General features: G+C 31.7%; 3 protein-coding genes across 4 annotated transcripts; all 3 read left to right on the top strand.

Annotated features, from left to right (window-relative positions):
- Positions 1–2,012: 2,012 nt before the first annotated feature.
- LOC143911824 (chymotrypsinogen A-like) lies at positions 2,013–5,906 on the top strand. Of its 2 annotated transcripts, XM_077430880.1 has the most exons (8): positions 2,741–2,814; positions 2,934–3,184; positions 3,274–3,441; positions 3,519–3,765; positions 3,833–3,945; positions 4,034–4,213; positions 4,286–4,448; positions 5,540–5,906. In XM_077430880.1, the coding sequence occupies exons 2-8, from the start codon at positions 2,993–2,995 to the stop codon at positions 5,737–5,739; spliced, it is 1,263 nt and encodes a 420-aa protein (XP_077287006.1). In that variant the 5' UTR covers positions 2,741–2,814; positions 2,934–2,992; the 3' UTR covers positions 5,740–5,906. The 2 variants fall into 2 exon arrangements, with proteins under 2 accessions (XP_077287007.1, XP_077287006.1); XM_077430881.1 differs by having other exon boundaries at positions 2,013–3,184.
- Positions 5,907–7,899: 1,993 nt separating this feature from the next.
- On the top strand, positions 7,900–11,374 carry LOC143912444 (trypsin-1-like). Its single transcript, XM_077431731.1, has 8 exons — positions 7,900–8,486; positions 8,576–8,743; positions 8,830–9,076; positions 9,161–9,273; positions 9,359–9,538; positions 10,565–10,727; positions 10,817–11,005; positions 11,191–11,374. The coding sequence occupies exons 1-8, from the start codon at positions 8,208–8,210 to the stop codon at positions 11,199–11,201; spliced, it is 1,350 nt and encodes a 449-aa protein (XP_077287857.1). The 5' UTR covers positions 7,900–8,207; the 3' UTR covers positions 11,202–11,374.
- On the top strand, positions 11,265–13,382 carry LOC143912443 (trypsin-1-like). Its single transcript, XM_077431730.1, has 7 exons — positions 11,265–11,694; positions 11,788–11,955; positions 12,101–12,347; positions 12,436–12,548; positions 12,636–12,815; positions 12,892–13,054; positions 13,132–13,382. Exons 1-7 carry the CDS (start codon positions 11,416–11,418, stop codon positions 13,329–13,331), a joined length of 1,350 nt encoding a protein of 449 aa, XP_077287856.1. The 5' UTR covers positions 11,265–11,415; the 3' UTR covers positions 13,332–13,382.
- The last annotated feature ends 1,745 nt before the right edge of the window (positions 13,383–15,127 follow it).

The following is a 15,127-nucleotide window of genomic DNA, read 5'->3' as shown; positions in this document are numbered from 1 at the left end:
GGTCACGTACTGTTGTGAAGTGTCGGATCGTTCGGTTGTGGCATAGTGCGGTCAGACCTTAAGACCCCAAACGCACTATCATTTAGAGGCCAGTTGCATCTTTTTAGTAGCTGCGATTTTTTGGTCTTATGTGCGTGCGGTCGTCTGTGTGTTCTATTTTTGCGGCTAAATGATCGCGCGCAAAAAATCACAAGTCCGTTTGGGGCCTAAAATGCATAATATGAACCCGTGCGCATTTGCTGCAGCTTAGTCGCACTTCAGTACGTAACGAAGAAGTCAAACCATTGATTTGAAAAATTTGTTGGAATGACTTATCAAATCGAGATGAATTTTATGAAATAGGCCTTTTAAAAGCCTCCGACTTATAAGGGGATGTACCCAATATTGTTGTTTACGCTTTTAAGCCCAACAACAGAGCCATAACATAACGCGTATCTGTAAAATCTATTTTCAAACTGATAAAGTTGCGACTGAAAAAATATTACGATAATCGCAAGTACGTGTATCGTAATATTTTTGTGCGATGGTTTCTGTAGCGCGAAAAAATGTGCGTTCGGGGCCTAACGTCCAATGAACACACAATGAAAATATTGTTGCGTAGGGGTGGGTGGGTGGAGGGTCCGAATGAAAGGTCAAAGTTGCTTCACAGCATTTATTGGATGATTAAAGAAATCCACGCGCAACCAGCGCTCGTTCCAGAATAATCTGATATGGTCTTAGTACTTCCTTTTAAAGGACAGGTTCCTCGCCACAGCTTCCTCACTCAGTTTGTTTATTTATTGTTTACGCACGTGTGGTCTCACGGTCTCACGCACGCATAGTCTCACGCTTTCGCGCTCTCAATTCTGAGAATCCTCCCCGCCACTTAGTGCGTCCCGTTAAGCCAGTTCGGGGGTCTCCATAGTCCACTTCCGACTGCACTTTAGGCGGTGGATAATCCCTAATGTACTTAACCTGCGTCTCCTCTTTACTACGCTATAATATAAAAATGAATATTAAAAGCAATGTATCGATTCACTTTTTTATTATTACAAGGCTTTTCTATGTTTCACTTCACTAACGATTCAGTATCTATTTCTACAGTCTTCCAAGCATTTTGAAACTGCCATTTTCCGCAGTTTGATCAACGATGGAAATTTAAATCGATTCTGATATTTCGATGGTGAGAAATAATTATAAAAACACGTCTAAATTCTGGGTAATTTTTGAAAACGGTGACGTTGGATAGTTAGTAGCCTTATTTTATTTTATTTTACATAGATATATAGATGGTTGGGCAGCGTACGGAAATATTCCGAATTCCGGTAAAATTAGTTCACCAGGATAATTTCGTGGATCCAAATGATAGTGAAATACATACGCAAAATGTGGAAAATATGTGGATGCGTGTGAAAAGAAAGATGAAGCGTCAATTTGGAACAACGCGTGCCCGTTTTCATTCATATTTAGATTAATTTGTATTAGATTATATTCGTTTTCCGTTAGAATTTGTACAAAATTTGGTTTGGATCATCATGAAATGCCATTAAACAAAAGCAAAATATCATTTGCAAGAAGCAAGCGGAATAACTATTGTCTTCAAACTTCAGGTACCTGAGACGCCTGAGGTACCTGCATCCGTTACTCCTCTAAGTTGGTTGGCCGTGTACAATATTATAAACGACCGCCAATATTATAATTTAATATTAACCTCAAACCTTAATTCGTTCCATTAAACTAAAACATAAATCAAATTATAAACATTGTTTTTAATCAACGAACAATGTACATGTTTCAAATTAATAACACTGAGCAACAAAATATCACATTTTTGAGTTACCCGAGCGGAGACAGAGAAATTCGCTAGACTAATTATAAGTATTTTAAAACAAAAAAAAATCACAATCAATAGAAAAAAACATCTGACTATTGATTCCAATACTCACTCTGAGCACATCAATACTAAATTTTGAGTTAAAGACCGCAAAAGCCAAAAAACTATAAAAATCGCGCATTTTTTTAAACGCTCATATCTCGTAAACGATCACTAACCAACAAAAATCATTATTATATTCAAATTCAGTGGGTCAAACTTAGTAAAGATTGGTTAGTCTCCGCTCTGGTAATTTTTTTTGTTGCTTAGTGTAATCACTCCATATTGCCTATTCATTTTTTCTCACCAAAAAGAATGTATACTAATTTTCATAAATACTACTACACGATTTAATTTCACAACATACATATAAAACACCTGTAGATACATCATTTTAGAGGATATGGAAATATACAATAACCAATTTACATTATCTGTTTTCACAAATGAAAAAGCTACAAAAATTACTGAAATTTCCTAATTACTTTTATAATAGACCAATTACTCAGTTTCCCCAGGCAATATATTATATGTACATAGTTTTCTACATTTTCCATAGATACTCAAACATTAAACTGAACAATGTTGTCATTATTCTGAAGTCAATTGTAATATTGTTATAGAAATAGCTTTTGTTAATATGTAATTATAAGGAATAATAATAAAAAAAACTTAATTATGAAACAGCTTTCACCATCACTGAGAAAAATTTCTGCAAGCCATTGTGGTTGTGTCAATCTGCATATACTTAATATTTTCTTAACAGTAATAAACCAAACCATAATCAATGATAAAAACCAAATACCTCATTATAATTTAATATTTTCAATCATTGTACTTATCAAAGTTAAATAGAATTTATTATTTTTCAACTTTTGATTTATGCAGATTGAAAACTTTTGAAAGAATGCAAAATTGAATACCAAATTGAAAAGATTACATCCTGTATGGTTGAAGCAATTGTAGGTTTCTTCTAATATACACTCAGTTGTTAAATAACTATTCGTGTGAAATACACGCATTTTAGTAATTGATTTTGTTTTTCCATATCAAATGGACACACACTTAAAATATTCAAAAGCCTTGTTATTCATATTACTGCTATTCAAATTAAACATCGTGAAATGCCAAACTGATGGTATGTCATTTATTGGACTAGCAGTAGAAGGTTTTAATCCGTGTCCTGATGGATTTATATTTATGGAAAGGGAGATCGGTCGTCGGCCATCAGTAGAAAATTATTGGGACGGTACATTTAATTTGAAAACCTACAAAAACCTTACAGAGGCAAGGATAGAATTAAGATTGGACAACCCAGCAGTAATAACCATAGTAAGCTATTATACATCATTAATACATATCCTTGGATCATCCAATTGTATAAACGCATTACTCAATATGCTAAAACATATGTATATCAGGATTCAGAAATCGCCCGAGTATATTCAGAGGGCACACTTTTTAGATTATTTCCTTTTGATGCGACAAATGACATAAATTTTAATGTGCAAGGAGTACAAGGGCAACCATTCCCAAATATTCTAAACGCTACGCTAAATGAAAAATCAGTATGCAAAAACGCAAGAAAGGTATTACATAAGTTTTGGATAAAATTTATAAAACATTTTGTCGAAACCTGTTACATATTTTTATTTAAATATTACAGATAGAACCGACGATTTTAGGTGCGAAACCAATTGCATTGGGCTCCTTTACACCAGCTCCACAAGACTTCTATCCTCGCTGTGGTAGGCGACAAATAGATTACACCGAACTCATTATAAGAGGAGATAAAACAAGACCCGGAGATTGGCCTTGGCACATTGCACTTTATGGACGAATTGCAAACGTTACAAACCCATTGTCATACAGATGTGGTGGATCAATTGTTTCAGATACAGCTATTGTGACAGGTTTACCTAATTCCAAAGACTAATTTAATTTAAATTTTTAAAAATTCAAAGGTACCATGCTTTTTAGCCGCACATTGCGTAACAACTTCCAATGGTGATGCACTTCTAAGTAATAAACTACTAGCAGTAGCAGGGAAGTACAATTTAAACACGAGAGATTTATCAGTTCAAGAACTAGAAGTCAACTATTTGTTACTTATTTGATTGATACATATTCTGATATTAAACTACATATAATGTTTAACACATCAATTGATTTATTTTATAGATTTCATCAATAATAGTTTACAATGGGTTCGATATAAAAAATCTCAGGAATGACATTGCTTTACTTCGTTTGAAAACAAAAATAGTATTCAATCAATATGTTCAACCCATTTGCTTATGGACAGATTACGATATAAGCAGAAACGTGTCCAAAGACTATGCATATGGCCTAAATGGAACGGTATACCCAGTAAAATATACTATTGTATTAAAAATAAATATATGAATAATATACATATTAAATATAAATCAGATCGTCGGCTGGGGTTTGAATGAAAATGACACAATTTCTCTACAACTCATGACTGGTACGATGACTATAGTTTCAGACACCGAATGCCTTTTGAGTTATGCTTCATTTTTTGATAAATTTGTATACGAAAATTCATTATGCGCCGGTGGACAACAGACAATTGGTTTGAATTTTTTAATTTACTTTTATATACATATATAATCAGTGTGGTTGCCAAGGTCGCGGGATGTGAGAGGGCGCCTTTGGCGCCCTTCGCCTGCTTTTTTTTCCAAATTATTTATAATCGACCAACAGTCAAAATCAGACATAAAATTTTAGCATATTAAGAATATGAATTATCGAATAATATAAACTTATATAACGACTACTAGTTTGAAACTTTCAAGTCACAATAATAATTCTAGTAGAATAAGGAACAATATTTAAGGTTTGTTTTAAAATCTTTCATGGTACTTCAGCTTCAATTTGACGCTTTCGTTATACGTTTTTTGTATAACGTATGTATAATTGGTCCACTGTAGGAGGACACTTAGGAAGAACGTACATACTGTCCTTTACACTGCCTCTTGACCAATAGCATTCAGCGCAAACAGTAGAAAATTGTACGTGCGAAATGCTATTGGTTCAAATGTGGTGCAAGGAACGGCATGTGAGTTTTACGTAAGTGTCTTTCTACGGCAGATGGACTATAGCTATCAGTTTCCGAAACATTTTAAACTATTTTATTCCTCAAAATTAAAAAAAATTATTGTATTTATCTTAATTTTTTTGCCTGTGGTGCCTTTTTACGAGCCTCTTCTATATTTCCCTAATTTTCTTTACATTATACAAATAATAATTAACTTAAAAATAAAATACTCCTTTACATATTTCTAATATAATTTTTTTTTATTTTCACAGTACATTTTAAAAATAAAAATGATTTAAAAAGTATATTTTTGTTGTTGCGACATTGGAAATACGGGGTGTTTATAATATTAAAAGAAGGTTTATTTTTTAAAGTTAATTTAATATAATTATTAATGGTTTACTTAACATAATTATGTTTTTTTACTATCAATCTATGTAACTTAATAAACTGTAAATTTTCCAAATAAATAAATAAATAGTAAAAAAATAATGGGGCGCAATATTAGATATTTGCCAAGGGCTGCAAAATCATTGCTACGGCTCTGAATATATGTATGCAATTATAGGCTTATTTTAGATTTGTGTCAATGTGAAGTATTATAAGTGCTGTAAATTGATTTTCAGGTTCGAGTCCATGTAACGGAGACAGTGGGGGAGGACTTGTAGTGCCCATAATACAAGCAGATAAAAAAATGTCATATTTCCTGCGTGGCATCGTTTCGGTGACGGTTTCCAGATCTGACAAAAGAATTTGTGATCCTCGATACTTTACAATCTTCACAGATGCTGCAAAATACATAGACTGGATTAAAAGCAATATATAATCCCATTTGGTTTGAGAGAACATTAAAGACCGAACATATTTATTGACCATACAGACTATTTAACATCAGCATACATGTTATCTATGTATTTTCAGAAAATGAGTTATAATTACTTTCTTAGAGTCTTTCTAGACAATATACATACATAATAAATAACGACAAAAACCAAATATCTTATTTTAATTTAATCTTTTCAATTATTACCTGAAATTTAATAAGATTTTTTTGTAATAACTTTTGTAAGTTTACACTATGTGTAAATTTAAAATTTAACTTTTTCTATGTACGTAGTAACAATACAAATGTAGATGAAGTTTCCGAATCATACGAAAATTCGACTTAGGAATTTTGGCTGATTTGAACTCAGAATCAATCACTGATTACATTTCCATGGTTTAGAAAAAATGTATGTATGTGTGTGTGTGTACATATGTGCATCTGTGTACATATTTTGGAAATAATTCGAATACCTTTAATCCTATCACACTGGAACTGAGGGCCAGTTACTGAAAAGCTTATCGATATGACATAAACGTTTTTCATGTGATAAAAAAATAATAGCTTAAAAGCTCCTCTTTTTTACATACCTCCTTTGCATTTCACATGGCTTTCGTGTTAGTGGTCATTTTTTATATCTCTTATCTCTTATTCTAAGTTTATGGAATCAATTATTTCCTAAGCCACTCGATAGATTTGACTGAGTTTTTTTTTTACATATAATAGATATGATAAATTTTATACAATATAATTTTTACCTCAATCTGAAGTGGTACTTTCACTCTAGAGTTTCGAGGTTTTTTAAGCTTGTCTCCGAAACCTTTGGTTTATTGATCAGAAATTTCATATCTAATAGTTTTAGCGTAATACCAAGTAACATATAGAATTTAGTGAACATTCGTCAAGAGGAAGTGGCAGTTGACTGTTGTTAGATGTATTTCTACTATTTTTTCAACCCTTTAAATATATATGCTCTTCACGAGAAAATTCCAATATAGTCCTTATAATAATGTCATATAAATAAAAAAAATCAACAAAAAAATAATCAAATCCATAATTAGATTTTTTTCCTCTTAGAAAATCCAAAAATATTACCACATAGTAAACGTATTAAGCTAAATATTTATATTTGTATTATTTATGTACTAACTTAGAGTTGATAAGGTTTTGGCTTGAATTTGTAAACCGGAAGTAATAATTTATTTTAAAACAATATTTCATTATTTTATTTTGTCCTTTTGAATTATTTCCATCTTCTTGACACTTTATGGTTATAATATTTGTTTGCGAGCCACAAAAATGCTGGGATTCTTACTACGAGTTAGTAAACCTTTCCAGAGTGCGTTGGTGCTTAAAATTCTTTATGAATCTTTAGTACGTAGCATTCTAGAATTTTCTTCCATTATATGGAATCCTACCCATATAACTCATTCATTGAAGATTGAGAGAATCCAAAAACAGTTTCTCAGATATCTTTATATGAAACGGTATGGTTATTATCCTTGGCTATATCCTAGTGCATTCCTATTAGAGGCGTTAGGTTTCAACTCATTGGAGTCTCGTCGGAATATGTTACTGGGAAGGCACTTTTTTAAGCTGTTGAATGGGATAATACACAATCCTCAGGTTCTTAATGAATTTAGGTTTTATGCACCTAGTAAATTCAGGGACTTGAGGAATCGTGATTTGTTTGTTCCTCCTGTGGCTCGCACAAATATGTTGGCAACGGCTCCTATATCTAGGGCGATATATCTCCTCAACCGGATTGCTGGTGAAATTGACCTCTTCAATATAAACTATGCTAATCTGTTTGAGTGGTTGTTGAGGAATGCCAGTGGTTGATTTTGCCAATTATAAATGTGAATGATTGTTATTTTTTATGATTTTAATGATGTTGTGTTAATATTGTTATTATTATAAGTTATTATTATTGTTATCATGTTAATATTATTGAATGACTGGCCACAGCGACGCGTCGGAGCTCTCTGCAATGTCACTGGATAATATGTTAAAATAAAATAAAAATAAAAATAATATTTTTAGTGATGTTAGATATTAATAATAATAAGTTGAACAAAATCCAACGATCTGTTCTAGAACTTTTGTCTTACTGAAAATCCAATATGTTCAAGTTTCCTAACATTAGCGCTCAAACAAGAACATTTTCATAGCTGGTTTGTTCTTTGTTTTTGACACTTCTAATATTCCTCAAATACATAGATAATATTCCTCAATAACAAATACATAGGGTTGGTCAAATTGGAATTTTTTTATTTAAATGCAATATTCAACAGCATATTGAAGAGAACACAACCTGTTTGGTTGAAATAATAACCGGTTACTGTTGATTTATTTTATTTGACATTGGATACAGTCATAGCATGGCAAAATACAAATTTGCCTGCAGTTGCTAAATCACTATTCATGTGAAATACACGCATTTTATTTATAATTTTTATATCCTGTATAAAATGAAAACATTCTTAAATCTCTCAAAAATTCTATTGTTCGTAATACTGCTATTCAATTTGAACAATGTGAAGTGCCAAACTGATGGTATGTCATTTATTGGACTAGCAATGGAAGGTTTTAATCCATGTCCTGATGGATTTATATTTATGGAAAGGGAGATCGGTCGTCGGCCATCAGTAGAAAATTATTGGGACGGTACACTTTATTTGAAAGACTACAAAAACCTTACAGAGGCAAGGATAGAATTAAGATTGGACAACCCAGCAGTAATAACCATAGTAAGCTATTATACATCATTAATACATATCCTTGGATCATCCAATTTTATAAACGCATTACTCAATATGCTAAAACATATGTAAATCAGGATTCAGAAATCGCCCGAGTATATTCAGAGGGCACACTTTTTAGATTATTTCCTTTTGATGCGACAAATGACATAAATTTTAATGTGCAAGGAGTACAAGGGCAACCATTCCCAAATATTGTAAACGCTACGCTAAATGAAAAACCAGTATGCCAAAATGCCACAAAGGTAAAATTATATCTCATACTTGTACTCGTGGACATTTTTTCAACATTTGCATACATACATATTTTAATATAATTTAAATATTACAGATAGAACCAACTATTTTAGGTGCAAAACCAATTGCATTGGGTTCATTTACTCCATCACCAGAAAACTTTTACCCTTATTGTGGCAGACGACAAATAGATCACACCGAACTTATCATAAGCGGAGAAAGCACAAGACCTGGAGACTGGCCCTGGCACATAGCACTTTATGGATGCAGTGAAAATGCTACCGAACCACCAACATACAGATGTGGTGGATCGATTGTATCTGATACAGCTATTGTAACAGGTATACAATGTACATATGTACCTAATTCTGATGACTAGTATAATCTAAATATTAATTTCATTCTCAAAAATTCACAATTCTTAGCTGCACATTGCGTAACAACTTCTAATGGTGATGCACTTCTAAGTAATAAACTACTAGCAGTAGCAGGGAAGTACAATTTGAACACGAGAGATGTATCAATTCAAGAACTAGAAGTAAATTATTTACTTGTCACTTGATACATATTCTGATATTAAACTACGATATAATGCTTAACACATCAATTGATTTATTTTATAGATTTCATCAATAATAGTTTACAATGGGTTCGATATAAAAAATCTCAGGAATGACATTGCTATACTTCGTTTGAAAACAAAAATAGTATTCAATCAATATGTTCAACCCATTTGCTTATGGACAGATTACGATATAAACAAAAACGTTTCCAAGGACTATGCATATGGCCTAAGTGGAACGGTATACACATTAAAATTAAACTAGGTTATTCTCCAATCCCTTGTCTTCTCGCTTGCTTTTCAACTCGCTTGTTAGAAGTAAGCTAGAGTATAATGCGATTGTGTAGAATCCGCATGAAGCAAACTACTCTCTTATTATCGAAAAAGTGCAAAAAGCATTTCTTCGTTTTCTGTATAAGAAAGAGTTTGGGTATTACCCATATCTCTATCCTACTCCTTTCCTTTTGGGCATGCTTGGGTATAATTCCCTTGAACTTCGGAGAAACTTCTCGTTAATTCGTTTCGTTCTCCAGCTACTGCATGGTAATACGTCATGCCCGTTGTTGCTGGAACAGTTGGGACTAATAATTATGTGCGTGGTAGATATCATCATTAAATGATTGTACCTCCTGCTCGCACAGTTCTTTTTCGAATGGCTCCTATACCAAGAGCTATTCGACTTCTCAATGAAATCGTTGCTGCTGTCCCTGAATGCGATATTTTCCACCTCGGTGAGCGTAGATTATCGGATATTATTTTAACATATTTATCTGGTAACCTGCGCTCATCATTACTTTCTTAATTTAAATGTGATGTATGAGTGGAATCTTAATCTACTCTCTTCCTTTGGGCCTCGCTGTGATTTTATTTTCTTATTTCATATTTTGTTTTACTTTTTCTTTCTCCTTTGTACATTTTTATGTACTATTTTAATTTTGTTCAATGTAAACAAAAAATGGGATTTATGGATTTTGTTTTTGATTTTTACACTTTTGTTAATTTTTTTTTCTGATGTATTATTTTCCTTTTATTACTTTTTTTTAATTATTTTATTTTACCATGTTTTTTGCTTTTGCTTTTTTTCTTTATTTTATATTTTACTTGTTTTTATATCTTTATCAAATGTAGGCCATTGTGGCGCATTAGGTTCTTCCTGTAATGCCACAATAGTCCAAAACTATTAATAAATAATAAATAATAAAATATAATATGGTATTAAAAACAAATATAAGAATAACATACATATTTCAATATAAAAATAAATCAGATCGTCGGCTGGGGTTTGAATGAAAACGACACGGCATCTCAACAACTCATGACTGGTACGATGACTATAGTTTCAGACACCGAGTGCCTTTTGAGTTATGCTTCATTTTTTGATAAATTTGTATACGAAAATTCATTATGCGCCGGCAGACCACAGATAAATGGTATGAATTTTATAATTTACTTTTATATATAGAATCATAGGGTTATTTTAGATTTGCGTTAATATTATATATTATATATTTATTTTCAGGTTCTAGTCCATGTAACGGAGACAGTGGGGGAGGACTTGTAGTGCCCATAATACAAGCAGATAAAAAAATGTCGTATTTCTTGCGTGGCATCGTTTCAGTAAGCGTTTCGAGATCTGATAAAAGAATTTGTGATCCTCGCTACTTAACAGTCTTCACAGATGCGGCAAAATACATTGACTGGATAAAAAGTAATAAATAAATCCATTTGGTTTAAGAGAACATTAAAGACGAAATAGTTGAAAGTAGTAAAATAAAATTACTAATTATTATAATTAAATATTGGTCAAACTTTCTCAACATTTTATCATTATTTAGAAAATTATTTGAACAGTTTTTTATACAGTTTGTTATTGTACATAATATATATTTTTAGAAAATAAGTAGAAGATAAGCCCCCACTTTCAACTCTAGGACCTCTCTGACCTCAGCCTCCCACTTTGACCATGTAATCTACTGCTCATTGGAATAAACCAGACGTACACACCACAACAATTGTTTTATTCTAACTCTCGACACTGATTCCTCATAAATATATTTAAATTTCTTTATTTAAATTCAATATTCGTTTTTTATTTATGATTTTTATATCCTCTATAAAATGGATACATTCTTACACCAATCAAAAGTCCCATTGTTCATAATACTGCTATACAACTTAAACAATGTGAAATGCCAAACTGATGGTATGTCACTTATGGGATTAGCAGTGCAAGGTTTTAATCCATGTCCTGATGGCTTCATATTTGCACAAAGGGAGATCGGTCGTCGGCCATCAGTAGAAAACTATTGGGACGGTACATTTAATTTGAAAACCTACAAAAATCTTTCAGAGGCAAGGATCGAGCTAAGATTGGACAGCCCGGCAATAATTACCATGGTAAAAATTAAAAAAAAAAACAAAAAGATTTTCTTGCATATTCAATTTTTATGTGTAAAATTATATTCATGAATATTATTATACGTATTTTAGGATCCAGAAATCGCTCGAGTGTATTCACAAGGATTACTTTTTAGAGTAATTCCTTTTGATGGGAAAAATGACATAAGTTTTAATGTGCAAGGAGTACAAGGGCAACCATTTCCAAATATTGTAAACGCTGCGTTAAATGGCAAACCAGTATGCCAAAATGCCACAAAGGTAAAATTCTCACACATTTATATATATATATATATATATATATATATATATATATATATATATATATATATATATATATATATATATATATATTTATAGGACATTTTGTCGAAACCTGTAAGATATTTTTATTCCAATATTACAGATGGAACCGACGATTTTGGGTGCGCAGCCAATCGCATTGGGCTCCTTTACTCCATCACCGGAAAACTTTATTCCTTTCTGTGGCAGACGACAAATCGACCACACCGAACTTATCTTAAGAGGACAGAATACGAGACCCGGAGATTGGCCTTGGCACGTAGCACTTTATGGACGAAATAGAAATGTTACAAACCCATTGTCATACAGATGTGGTGGATCAATTGTTTCAGATAAAGCTATTCTGACAGGTTTACCTAATTCTATCACCAAACACTAACACAATGTAAATTATGAAAAATTCAAAAGTACATATACAAATATATAAATGATTTTCAGCCGCACATTGCGTAACAACTTCCGAAGGTGATAAACTTCCACGTAATGCACTACTAGCAATGGCAGGAAAGTACAACCTGAATAAGAGAGATAAATCAGTTCAAGAACTACGAGTAAACTATCTGTCACTTGTCATACATTTTAAAAATGCAATACAAACAACGAAAGTTAAATTAAAATCGTTTTGATTTATTTTATAGCTTTCGTCGGTAATTTTACCTGATGGTTTTGATAGAAATAATCTCAGAAATGATATTGCTATACTTCGTTTGAGAACGAGAATAATTTTCAATCAATATGTTCAACCGATTTGTTTGTGGACAGATTACGATATAAGCAGGAACGTTTCCAAGAACCATGCATATGGCCTAAATGGAACGGTATATCCAGTAAAATATATTATAGTATAATAAACCATATATAAGAACAACATATTACAATATATAAAACAATCAGATCGTCGGTTGGGGTTTGAATGAAAACGACACAGCATCTCAACAACTTATGACTGGTACGATGACTATAGTTTCGGACACCGAGTGCCTTTTGAGTTATGCTTCATTTTTTGATAAATTCGTATACGAAAATTCATTATGCGCCGGAGGACAACAGACAATTGGTTTGAATTTTTTATTTACTTTTATATATATAATTAATTAATAAAGTTAATGTCAAGTACTTAAAATTGATTTTCAGGTTCTAGTCCATGTAACGGAGACAGTGGTGGAGGACTTGTAGTGCCAGTAATACAATCAGATAAAAAAATATCGTATTTCCTGAGAGGCATTGTTTCAGTAACTGTTTCCAGATCTGACAAAAAAGTTTGTGATCCTCAATACTTCACAGTTTTCACAGATGCGGCAAAGTACATCGACTGGATAAAAAGCAATAAATAAATTTGGTTTGGGAGAATATTACAGACCAAACAGTTTTATTGGAATTTTTTACCAGTGTATAAGTTTTTTTCTTTTAATATATTAAGAGTAAAAAAAATAAGATAAGGAAATAATTAAGTTCAATTTTATATTCCCAATTAAAATCAGATGATTAATTGAACTTCAATTTGGATCGTATTCACTTTCATAACAATAATGTACACTTAAAATAAGTTATTATTATTATATTGCACTCGAGTAAAATTAGTATCACTTGTATTAATTTAAAACTGAGTGGTACTTTTATTGATATGGTATCCGAATTTATATAAGTATACATATGCATATACATATATTTATATTTATTATAAAAAACTGTAATAAAAAAAAGTTTTTAAAAACAAGCCTCTTCTATGTTTTGTATCTAAAATTAAGACAATATATAAAAAGTATATATATATATATATATATATATATATATATATATATATATATATATATATATATATATATATATATATATATATATATATATATATATATATATATATAAATATATATATATATATATATATATATATATATATATATATATATATAAAAACCTACTACAATTAGTGTAGGAATATAGCACAACTTGTGCTATTCCGAATCAAAACCAGTGATTTCATATATTTCACAACAATATACAAGTCTTACGATGGCATCATTATCGCTCCTGTACAAACATGCAGAACTAATCTCGCCTGAAATTATCTTCGCTACTCGAGGGCAACGTCTCATTTGACTATTCCAGGAGAAAAAGTTCATCACTCGATCGTAAAACGAACGAAATCCAGTAATGATGTTATCATGCGACTACAACACTTGACCTGAAGACAAGAAATCTGTACACGGCACGCATCGAGCCACAATGTATATAAATCAACGCCCCAGCCCCAGACGCCAGAGTGAACCTCTGGAGTTCAGCCAGCTCACTTCTGCGAAGCTGAGTAACTAGCTTCTCCGTACATACAATTACTATTGTAACAACTGAACATAAATAAACGATCCTCTTACAAACACAATCAGTGTTTTCATAGGCCGGGATACAGTCAACACACCTTCCCACGTTCTACATTAGTAGACAAATATTCGAAATTAAGTTACGGTTTACCATGTGAATAGTATCTAATCATAAATGTGAAGTAGTCAAATTAAGGTTCCATTTACTTAATGAATATTATGTAAAATATAGTTCAATATGTATTCCCACTTGAAATCTAGTTATCCCCTGAACCCCCAAATGACGTGTCATTATTTTTCAACGAATAGTTAAAAAATGGATAAATCGGCCCACTTGTAAGATAAGTTTTTTTAAACAGTGGGATTTATTTCAAATAATCAATTAACAATAACTGGTTCCTGTCCAACTTTTTATGTTATCTGAATTTTGAATACGAGTCTTGCAAGACTATTATTACGAAATAAATACGCATACTTTAGTGATTTATCTTTATATCTATCTCCCTATTTCAAAATAAACACATTCTTAAAACATGTATAGGAATAAAATCAAACTCCGCACTTGAATGCTGCAATTCAGCTTGAATATGAAATGCAAAAACGACAATGATAGAGTATGTCATATTGAATCAGTATACAAAGCACTGTAACGTATACGTGTTGTTATGATTTTATAAAATACTTATGTACCAGTACTTTAAGACCTAAAAGTATATATAATTTATTTTATGATAAATTCAGTTGCTATAATTTTCATGACCATACTAATGCAAGCTGTAAAGCAGCGGTCGGCAAAACTACTACCCGCGAGT

This window comes from Arctopsyche grandis, chromosome 5, assembly GCF_051622035.1.
Source record: "Arctopsyche grandis isolate Sample6627 chromosome 5, ASM5162203v2, whole genome shotgun sequence".
Taxonomy (NCBI): Eukaryota; Metazoa; Arthropoda; class Insecta; order Trichoptera; family Hydropsychidae; genus Arctopsyche; species Arctopsyche grandis.
Note: the sequence above shows the minus strand (reverse complement) of the source record. Positions and strands in the feature narration are given on the sequence as shown.

What these genes read in the sequence shown, in the direction of transcription:
- LOC143911824 (XM_077430881.1), top strand. Translation starts at nt 2,906, where the DNA reads ATGGACACACACTTAAAATATTCAAAAGCCTTGTTATTCATATTACTG. An exon ending in ACCCAGCAGTAATAACCATA is followed by an intron (nt 3,185 to 3,273) that starts GTAAGCTATTAT and finishes TATGTATATCAG; the next exon opens with GATTCAGAAATCGCCCGAGT. An exon ending in TATCAGTTCAAGAACTAGAA is followed by an intron (nt 3,946 to 4,033) that starts GTCAACTATTTG and finishes TTTATTTTATAG; the next exon opens with ATTTCATCAATAATAGTTTA.
- LOC143912444 (XM_077431731.1), top strand. Translation starts at nt 8,208, where the DNA reads ATGAAAACATTCTTAAATCTCTCAAAAATTCTATTGTTCGTAATACTG. An exon ending in TATGCCAAAATGCCACAAAG is followed by an intron (nt 8,744 to 8,829) that starts GTAAAATTATAT and finishes TAAATATTACAG; the next exon opens with ATAGAACCAACTATTTTAGG. An exon ending in TATCAATTCAAGAACTAGAA is followed by an intron (nt 9,274 to 9,358) that starts GTAAATTATTTA and finishes TTTATTTTATAG; the next exon opens with ATTTCATCAATAATAGTTTA.
- LOC143912443 (XM_077431730.1), top strand. Translation starts at nt 11,416, where the DNA reads ATGGATACATTCTTACACCAATCAAAAGTCCCATTGTTCATAATACTG. An exon ending in GCCCGGCAATAATTACCATG is followed by an intron (nt 11,695 to 11,787) that starts GTAAAAATTAAA and finishes TACGTATTTTAG; the next exon opens with GATCCAGAAATCGCTCGAGT. An exon ending in CATATGGCCTAAATGGAACG is followed by an intron (nt 12,816 to 12,891) that starts GTATATCCAGTA and finishes TAAAACAATCAG; the next exon opens with ATCGTCGGTTGGGGTTTGAA.